General features: G+C 34.4%; 1 protein-coding gene across 1 annotated transcript; it reads left to right on the top strand.

Annotated features, from left to right (window-relative positions):
* The first annotated feature begins 7,192 nt into the window (after positions 1–7,192).
* On the top strand, positions 7,193–9,768 carry LOC145119636 (putative serine/threonine-protein kinase PBL3). The gene is made up of 6 exons (XM_079055327.1): positions 7,193–7,321; positions 7,418–7,725; positions 7,836–7,971; positions 8,081–8,217; positions 8,316–8,439; positions 9,194–9,768. Exons 1-6 carry the CDS (start codon positions 7,261–7,263, stop codon positions 9,610–9,612), a joined length of 1,185 nt encoding a protein of 394 aa, XP_078911453.1. The 5' UTR covers positions 7,193–7,260; the 3' UTR covers positions 9,613–9,768.
* The last annotated feature ends 671 nt before the right edge of the window (positions 9,769–10,439 follow it).

Genomic DNA, 10,439 nt, shown 5'->3' with positions numbered 1-10,439 from the left:
AAGTCTTTAATTAGTTAAATGAAATATGGTGATCTAGAAGGTTCAAGATAAAGGAATTGGAAAGTCAGATATTTACCAAATATAAGGATAATTATCTTGTGACCTCATATTTATCCTTTAAGAGTTTAAATACTTCCATATAAATAGAGGAACCCTAGGCTGGAGATGATGATATAATTCTCTATAGAAACACCCTAGTATTCGGCAGAGCCAACCCGATCTCGAAAATCTGCCACTAGACTTTTATACGGGGTGCTGGAGTCAATTCTAGATTCTGGTGTAGGCGTTCAAGGTGTTCGTTTATGAGTTCAAGTCATATGTTGTTGGTATGCAACTACGAAAGAGGAGCTCTTCGTTGGGCTCTTAGCACTCAACATTCAATCAAGATCTACAAAGATATGTATTCTATTTCCCTTCTCCTTTAGTTTAAGTTTTAATTGATTGGTTGAACATCGATCTATGTATAGTTTATATGGATAATAATTTAGTTGCTTCCATTGTGCACCTTTGTGTCCTTTTAAATCCCTCATAACTCAAAAGTAATGTGCGAAGGAACCCACTCGTTTGTTTTTTAGGTGCACGTAGGTGAAGCAACTTTGGCGTCGATTTGGTAGATGAATCGATGAAGATGTTCCCGAGTTTGATAACATCAAATTAATGCGACATTCAATTGATTCACAATGACACAATATATCTCTCTTTATGAGGAAATATATGCTATTTGACTATGTTGTTTATTTTTTGTTTAATTGGTTAAATTCTAGAACTCGTAAGTGAGAAAAAACTGGAACGAGTGGAAGCAAAACCACTCATGAACTACCTGCTCCCTTTCTTTTCGCTAGTCTCTAGCTTGCTATTCATAAAATTCAGTCGTTCCAAAAAAAAAGTACGCACATAGGGACTAAATAGTTCTTTACGACGTTCCAACAAACGTTTCTTTGTAAACAATGTGCTTTTTGTGTCAAAGCTTTATCTGTCATATATATCTTTATTTGTATTTATAATGACGATATATTTTTTTTTCTTTTATTATATGTAAGCATTATTTCTTAAAGTATGTCTTTTTCTATTAAAGTGTGACCAATAGAAAAATATTTTGAGTATAAGAATGTGAATAAATGTTTTCTTTGTAATGATATTGATTATCATCATCTAAAAAGAAACAAAGACATTAGAGTTCCATAGAAGAACAAACATTAATATTATATTAATGTACTTATAAAATTATAAAAAGTAGTGGAAATTGTTGTGTATAATAGTATACAACAAATACATCATGATCCTAATCAAAAAACTATAACAAATAAAATGAAATGAAATTGAATCATTGCTTATTTTGGCTATAAATATGCAACCCTAAACTTTTCCTTATTAAAAAAAAGTAGAATGAAAGAAATAAAGCAAATCTACTATAATAAATGAAAATATTTTTGCCATAAGTCACACTCTCATTGATTTGGCCACATGTTATTTTGTGGTTGTTTTCAATTAATTTTTTCCATATGACATTTTATGGTTTTTTCTATTTTATTAAATTTCACATAATATTTAAATGTAATAATTGCAATAAATATAATAATAAATGCATATCAATTTCAATAATTGATTTTCTTTCTAATTTCAATATAATAATAAATGCATACCAATGTTAGCGTGATAGTCAGTGATTGTTCACACTAAATGGCAGGATTTGGGTGCCTTATTCGGGTGAGGCCCGAAAGATTTTGATGGACGAGGCCCACAAGCCAAGATTTTCTATTCTTCCGAGCGCGAAAAAGATGTATCATGATCTGAGACATAGCTATTGGTGGCATTGTATGAAAAGGTATATAGCTTGGTCCGTGGAGCGGTACCGGACCTGCGGGAAGGTCAACATCGAGTATCAATTCCCTCATGGCAACTTATAGCCTCTAGAGGTCCTGTTATGGAAATGGGAGCAGATCACCATGGATTGTCGATCTGTTATGGAAATTGGACTCTATTTGGGTGATTGTCGATCGTTTAACTAAGAGTTCTCACTTTTTGGTTATTCGGGAGAGCTCGTAGGCTGAAAAGTTAGCCGACATTTATGTTCGCGAGGTGGTTGCCCGCCATGGGGTGCATACTGCGATTTTTTCAGAACAGTATGTTCACATTACTTCAAGATTTTGGAAGAGTTTCCATGAGGATTTGGGTACCCGATTGCACTTTAGCACCGCTTACCATCTGCAGACGGATGGAAAGAGCGAGCAGACCACTTAGACACTTGAGGATATGTTGAGGGCATGTGTCCTGGATTTCGGTGGGAGTTGGGACTCCTACCTTCCTTTGGCTGAGTTTTCGTATAACGATAACTATCACGCTAACATTGGTATACCACCCTTTGAGCTCCTTCATGATAGGAAGTGTTGGACCCTAATTTGTTGGGGAGAGGTTGGTCAGGTGGTCATGGGGAGCATAAAGATTGTTCTCAAGACGACAGAACTTATACAGGAAGGTCAGACAGAGACTTTAGACTGCCCAGAGTCTCCAGAAGAGCTACGCCGACCGACGGCGATTTGAGTTGGAATTTCAGGTCAGGGATATGGTATTTCTGAAGGTGTCCCATTGGAAAGGCGTCATCCGATTCAGAAAGCAGGGAAGCTGGGTCGCAGGTTTGTTGGTGCATTCCAGGTAGCAGCTAGGGTAGGTTAGTGGCCTACCATTTAGATTTAACGGATGAGCTCAGTCAGATTCATTTCACCTTCCATGTGTCCTAGTTATAGAAGTGTGTGTCAGACGAGACCGCTGTAGTACCTCTAGATGATATTCAGGTTGATGACCGCCTGAATTATGTTGAGCAGCCAATAATGATTATCGATAGAAAGATGACGAATCTGTGGAACAAGTTGGTGGACTTGATGAAGGTGTAGTGACAGCACTAAAAGGGTTCAGAGTGGACTTAGGATCCTGAGTAGGAGATGCGTACCCACTATCCATGCTTTATTCGAGGCCGAAGACTTCAAGGGCAAAGTCTGATTCTAATGAGGGAGATTTGTAACACTCAAACCTACAGGTAAATTTTCCTTGAATTATTTTAAGAATTTCTTTGTATTTTGAGTCCAATGCAGGGCGTAGGATAGCCTCCTACACTCAGCGTAGAAGAAAGACTCATAACGGGCATTTCATGGCTTACGCTGGGCGTAAGACCAGCTATGTAGTGCGTAATGCGTAAAATCTTAAACCCTAATTTCGGGGTTGTGAGCCTATTTAAAGGCTATAAACCTCTTGAGGGCCTTTTCATACCCAGTCTCCATCCTCCCATCCTATCCCTTCGAAACCTTAATCATTTGTGAGAGATCTTTGAGGTTTAAAGTGTTTGTGTGTGTACTCCTTGAAGAAAAACACCCTTGGAGAAGCATCTAAGAGTTCCAGGCCTTATAGATCCAGATCTTTCATCTTCTTGTCCACCTCCTGGAGGTACAAAGTTTCCATCTTTGCAATCTCTCATGCTAGATCTAGTTAGTTATGCATTTTGTATGTTTTTGTCTCATAACCTTGGATCTTATGAGTATGATCTACTCCAAACAACTTGATGATCATTTCTTGTTGTTTTGGGGTTTCTGAATCATAAAGTTGAGAGCTTAATCACCCCCATCTACCCCATGCACGATATCATGAGATTTAGTGCATTTCATGGACTTAGGGCTTGGTTTATTGCTAATTTAGGGCATACAAATGGATAAAGTCAGAGACTTTATCCATTAAGTCGTCCCTTTGATTCATATCTGAAAGTTTGAGGAGCTAACTTTCTGTATTAAGAGCTTAATGAGATTTTTGGCGTTCAGACCAATACGTGGGGAGCAATATATGCTACGCTGGGTGTAGCTTGATTTCAGCCCGTAACCACCCAAGCTCTGTGCCATGCGTAGAGCAGCTTGTACGCATGGCATTGACCGTTGAGTTGGACCATTGTTCATTTTTGGTCAAAATTAGATTTTGAGCATAGTTTGAAATTTGTACTTTCCTTATTGATGCTTAGGTACTTATTTGTACATGTTTACCCTACGTGAGCTGTTGTATTTAGTTGCTACTTATGAGGTGAATCTTCTCACTACATTTACCTGTGTGGTATTTATGTCTAGGACCAGCTAGGTCTTATCTGTTGATTATTGTTATGTATGATTTGAACTGTATTGCTGAGAACTTTGTCATTGCTAAGAATCCCCAAGCTTATAGATAACCCTTGGAACATGTTGTTAATCCACAGGGCATACAGTTAGCCTACTGGGATTGCTAATAATCCCCAGGGTTATCGATAACCCATAGTTGTTTATTATGTTGTACTGAATAGATATTTTGGGAAGGACTCACTAAGCTTTATGCTTACAATTACGGATTAAATGTGTTTCAAGTACCTCGAATGATCGTGGGAAGGCGAATGTTTGGCTGTACGCTCCAACTTGCAGAGTTTATGTTTTTCACATTTTGGTACTATGATTTGGATGATTGTATTGATATACATGGGATTTTTGTGACTTGGTTTTATGACACTTGTGGTTTTCTATAATAAAAATGATTTTTTTTGGTAAAATCAGGATGTTATAAGTTGGTATCAGAGCCCTGGCTTAAGAGAATTGGATGAAAATTTGTGGGATTCCAAACTCAAACTAAGGATCTAAAAGTTTTATAAACCTTTTTTTACAAAAGAATGAATTTCACAGAAGGGAACGAAGGAAGCATAGTGTACAGTCAGCTGGAGCCCGAGGCAGTGATCTCCCAAACTATCTATATCCATGTTATATGTTGTATTATAGTTGTTGTTATTGAGCTGATAGAAGTGCATGCTAGGGTTTGGTTAGTATATATATATATATATATATATATATATATATATATATATATGAAAATTCTAAACATTTGAAAAAGTTTGAATTTATAAGAAAAATTAAAAAAATATTGAATTATTAAAATTAAAATGATTTTTTATCTTTTAATTTTAAATAAATAATTTAGATAAATAAACAAATAAAACTAATGAAGTTTTAATTTAGAAATATTGAAATTAGAAAGAAAGTCAATTATTGAAATTTATATGCATTTATTATTATATTTATTGCAATTATTACATTTAAATATTATGTAAAATTTAATAAAATAGAAAAAACCATAAAATGTCATATGAAAAAAAATTAATTGAAAACAACCACAAAATAATATGTGACCAAATCAATGAGAGTGTGACATGTGACAAAAAGATTTTCATTTATTATAGTATATATATATATATATATATATATATATATATATATATATATATATATTTATTTATATTTCTTTTGAACCCATAATATATGGATCATAATTTGGTTATTAGTGGTGGAATGTTACACAAATAAACCACATACATGCACGTGTTGTTAAGTCACTTTCAATCGTCTTTCACTTATATTTTCATACATTATAAGATAACAAAAACAAAAGGCAAAGAGAGCAAATGTAAGTAACAAAGTGTAAAAATAATGTTTTTATACATATAAAGCATTTCAATTAACTAACTAATATACGAAAAGTTGTAGGAATTAGAGACAAGTAGTCTCTTTGTTTAACATATCTATGCGGCTACGAGCAACAACTCACGACTACAACTACAAATATATAACACAACTGCAAGTAATTTTCCCAAATATACTCAAAGCATGGCAAATGAAATTTTTTGGAGTAGACAAAATATATAATATCAAGAAGTACGGTAATACGAATAAACTAACTCTTTGATAATTTAAATAGGTAAACGATAACTAACTTGATATCCATTTCATGTTTTTGAGTTCAACTTAACGTGGGTAAAGAAGTGACGGAATGGATTGAAGAAAAAAGAAAGTAAAAGAAATTGATGTTCCTAAGTTCAATTTAACGAAAGAAAAGAAGAAAAATGGATGAAAGTGAAAAAAGAAAGTAAAATAATTTGTGTTCCTGAGTTTCAAAGAAGGAAGTGGAAGGAAACAAAATGATCATTTTCTTTCATAATTTTTCTTCTAATTTGGAAAGATTTAGAGAAAAGAAAAAGAAAATATTTAATTTCCTTCTGTTTCTCTCTAACTTGGGAACATAAAATACAAATTTCTTTTCCTTTCATTTCTCTTATTTTTTCTCCTTACTTTATTTCCCATTTTTTTCTTTTACTTGCTAAAATTCAGGAACTAGACGTAAGGAATGAAGTAAAATAAAATTTAAGAATCACTTTCTCTTATAAGTTTCCTTTCGGTTTAAAAGGATTTGGAGAAAAATGAACAAAATATTTAATTTTCCGTTTACTTAACTTCAACTCGGAAACACAAAATATTTTGAGTAAATTACACGAATGGTCCATATGGTTTAGGGTAATTTACGCGTTTGGTCCCTAATTTATTTTTTTAACTCGGAAGGTCTCTACTGTTTGTTTTTGTTACACGATTGGTCTCTGTCTTACCTAAAAAGACTATTTGTCATTTATTTTTTAATTTATTTAAATAAACACACCCCGACCCCGACCCCACCCCTCACCTTACCTTACCTTACCTACCCCACAATTTTTCTCTATTTATATAATAATTTTTTTAGGTAAGACAGAAACCAAACGCGTAACAAAAACAAAAAGTAGGGACCAAACGCGTAACAAAAACAAACATTAAGGATCTTCTGAGTTAAAAAAATAAGTTAGAGACCAAACATGCAAATTACCCCAAATCATAGGGTCCATTCGTATAATTTACTCAAATACTTTTCTTAGCTAAAACTCAGAAACTATGAGCCTCTTCGGCAAAAATAGCTGGTAGCGGGTAGCGTTTTGTTAAACGCTACGTAAAGTAGCATTTGGATTTTGAGCGTTTTATTTAAACTAAACGCTAGAAGCTTGTAGTGTCAAACGAGACTTTCTGTTCAAAACATACAATTTTGTCAAACGCAAGAAGATAGAAGCTATCAAACGCTCCCAAACTCTCCGGACTAAACACGCCCTTTATTACCTAATAAGAATCTCAATCTATTTAATTAAGCTCACACGAAACTCTATATACCTTGATACACAAATATAGTTTTCTACTAAAGAAAAACTATTGTAATAAATTATACAGTGAAAAAAAACAAAACCCAAAAGTAGATTTAGTCTGGAACGATAATGACATAATAAACAAATATGGTAGAAAATTCTTAGTCAGCACATCACAGCACAATATTCAAACATGTACTCCTTCTGTAGCAACCAAAACCGCCATTATAACCCAATTGCCTTTTTCTTTTTCATGATACAAAAAATTTTGAATGGGCATTTGTGTGGGAAAGCCTGCAAATGTTGCTCATGTTTCTTCTTCACAGTTCATGGGTATGCTTTCTTCTTTAATAGATAGTCAAAATTTCTCCTCTTTCTAGTGGTTATGAATCCGGTTTTTGATCTTCATAAAATTTTTGGTTGTTGTAGATTATGCAAAGGCTCAAAATGAAAGAAAGCATCGATCAAGAACTATAATCTTCAAGAAAATTTCAAGGGCATCTGGAGATGAGAATTGTCCAATACCCATTAACCTCAAGGCCTTCACTTTCAACGATCTTAAGACCGCCACCAAGAATTTCCGGCCGGATAGTATGGTCGGGGAAGGAGGTTTTGGTCGTGTTTTCAAAGGTTGGATTGATGAAACCACCTTAGCTCCGGCGAAACCTGGCTGTGGTCAAGTTATCGCAGTCAAAGTACTCAAGTCAGAAAGCCATCAAGGTCACAGAGAGTGGCTTGTAAGTAATCTTTTCTCTTTTCCTTTTTGGTATCATGACTATCAGTATCATCATCTTCAATAAGAATAGAACGGACGACATAGTTATGATTATATTCTTGTAACTTGCAGACGGAGGTCGATTACTTGGGCAAGCTTCGTCATAAAAATCTTGTTAAACTCATTGGATACTGCGAGGAATGTGAAAATAGACTTTTGGTTTACGAGTTCATGCCAAAAGGATGTTTGGAAAACCACCTGTTTAGAAGTGAGCTTTTTGTCGATGCTTCCATGGCATGCAAGCTTGCAACCATGCATGATGCACCTGGTTTAATTCTTGGTTTTCACTGAACACGATCATCTTTTTTTTCTTGCAGAAGGTGTTGAACCCATCTCCTGGTCCATCAGGATGCGCATAGCCATTGATGTAGCTCAAGGGTTAGCGTTCTTGCATAGTAAAGAACCCAATATCATCTACCGTGATTTGAAGGCTGCTAACATCTTGCTGGATTCGGTACGTATGCCAAGATTATTCAAAGAATCTTATGATCATGATCATGGATTTAAGAAGTATATAAAGATTGATGATCTTGTTATTACTGAAATTTGTAGGAATTTACAGCGAGGCTATCGGATTTTGGGTTGGCGAGGAATGGCCCGGTAGGAGACAACACACATGTTTCAACCAGGGTTGTGGGAACCAGTGGTTATGCTGCTCCAGAATACGTAGCGACAGGTAGATAAATATGGTTTGACTTTTCTGGTCAAATATTCCGCTTTTGAACTTTCAAACATGAAATGGATTTGGGCCATTTGGCTACGTATTCAACACTTATAAATGTTTCGTCGCACATTTTGCTTTTTAATTCCAATTGTTAACAATATTATTTTTATAAGTTAACGATACGTATTGAATTAAGAAGTAAAAAGTTGTGAATTTGAAAAAAAAAAAAAAAATCAAAATTTTAAACTTTCCACGCCATGCTTAGAAACTTTAAGATGTTCAAGATGTGTTTGGTTTGTGGATTAGCGAACTTGGTTATCAAATGACGGAATTATTTTTTATAGTTCATGTTTGATGGATTTCACGTTCTTACATGGGATAAAAAGAATACCATTGTCCTATTTTTTTTTAATCAAAACACTAAAATGTTGTGTTTAAAAAAAATATATTATTATTTTTTTGAATTAGTTAGTGGTTAGAAATTAGTATAATCAAGTTAGTAGAAATCGTTAACGCCTGAATTAGAACCCCATACATTCAATCTAAGAAACAAAGACTCTACCCTTCATTCAAAAACATGAGGTTACAATTTACAAACTTACAGTCCTCTCTCATTTCCTAGGTCCTACATATTCAACTTCATTTTTCAGATTTCATTTCTTCAAAAAAAAAAAAATCATTTTCCAAATCAAACCCCAATATTTTTAATGGTTTGCTCCATGCTAGTATAAATATTTTTGACACATTAATTGTTTCATTTGTAAAGGGCACCTGACTCAAAAGAACGACATCTACAGCTTTGGAGTAGTTCTGTTGGAATTGCTCTCCGGACGACGAGCAATTGCTGATGAGAGAGCAGGGGGAGTCGAAGAGACATTGGTTGAATGGGTGAAGCCATTTCTACTTGACAATAGAGGAGTTTTTAGAATTATGGACACACGATTAGGAGGCAGGTATCCGAAGAAGGATGCACAAGCTGTGGCTGCACTCGCGTTAAAGTGTCTTCGTAATGATCCTAAGAATAGGCCAATGATGGATGAGGTTGTTGCCTCTTTAGAAGAAATTATGAATATATCCAAAAATATTGCAGAAACCTCACCACCTGAAATAAGCCCTAAAAATTATACTAGGAGTAAGCTTAAAAATACAAGCTTGGTACAAAGACATGTGTTAGCAGATGTATAGGTCCTTCGCTTTGATAACTAAAATGAATATATGGTCATAAAATGGTTATTAGCTTGATTTTTCGTCTAGAATATACATTTTTCATTATGGCAAAATTTTCAGTATAAATATTCATGATGTTAATCATGTAATAATGTATAATTCATTATTGTGTGAGTGTAAGCAATTTACAATGTTTGTTCTGCTCATAAGCATGTATTGTTTAACTAATTGTATCTCATATGTAGGGTGTGTTTGATAAAACTAGCTGGTAGCAGTAGTGGGTAGCTCGTTGATGATAGTTTTTTGTTAAACGATATGTGAGATAGCCTTTAGATTTGGAGTGTTTTGTTTAAACTAAACGTTAAAAGCTTGTAGTATCAAACGCTAAAAGCTCCGAAACGCTCCGTATAAAACACGGCTGTAATATATTATGTTTTTAGAAACACAAATAAGTACTTTCACAATCATTACATTAATCATAGGGTGAATCTATTAGGAGGGGATCCATAAAATTTTGTAACATAGAGAGTGTAACACCATAAAAATTGAGCCAAATTAAAACATTTTAATTCATTCAAAAACCATTAAGTTCATACATCTTGTTTTCAAAATAATTTAAGCATCAGAGTATCCCCAGAACCATATCACATAAATCGTAAAAATATGAGGAGCGGTACGATCACGCCTTCGCCTTGCCACGATCTCCTGAAGTACCTGAAACAATACACTGAAACGGTAAGCCCGAAAGCTTAGTGAGTTACCCCCAAAATACCAACCACACATGAACATACTCATAACATATCACAAATAGAACAGCCATGCACATCGGGTCTACTATGTGACTG

The sequence above is a fragment of the Lactuca virosa genome, chromosome 6 (genome assembly GCF_052849685.1).
Source record: "Lactuca virosa cultivar CGN04683 chromosome 6, Lactuca_virosa_CGN04683_v6, whole genome shotgun sequence".
Taxonomy (NCBI): Eukaryota; Viridiplantae; Streptophyta; class Magnoliopsida; order Asterales; family Asteraceae; genus Lactuca; species Lactuca virosa.
This window is presented reverse-complemented; position numbering and strand designations above follow the sequence as displayed.

Bases quoted from the DNA above. Each gene is read 5' to 3' on its own strand.
- LOC145119636 (XM_079055327.1), top strand. From the start codon at position 7,261: ATGGGCATTTGTGTGGGAAAGCCTGCAAATGTTGCTCATGTTTCTTCT. The intron at 7,322-7,417 runs GTATGCTTTCTT...TGGTTGTTGTAG, and splicing joins TTCTTCTTCACAGTTCATGG to ATTATGCAAAGGCTCAAAAT. The intron at 8,218-8,315 runs GTACGTATGCCA...TGAAATTTGTAG, and splicing joins CTAACATCTTGCTGGATTCG to GAATTTACAGCGAGGCTATC.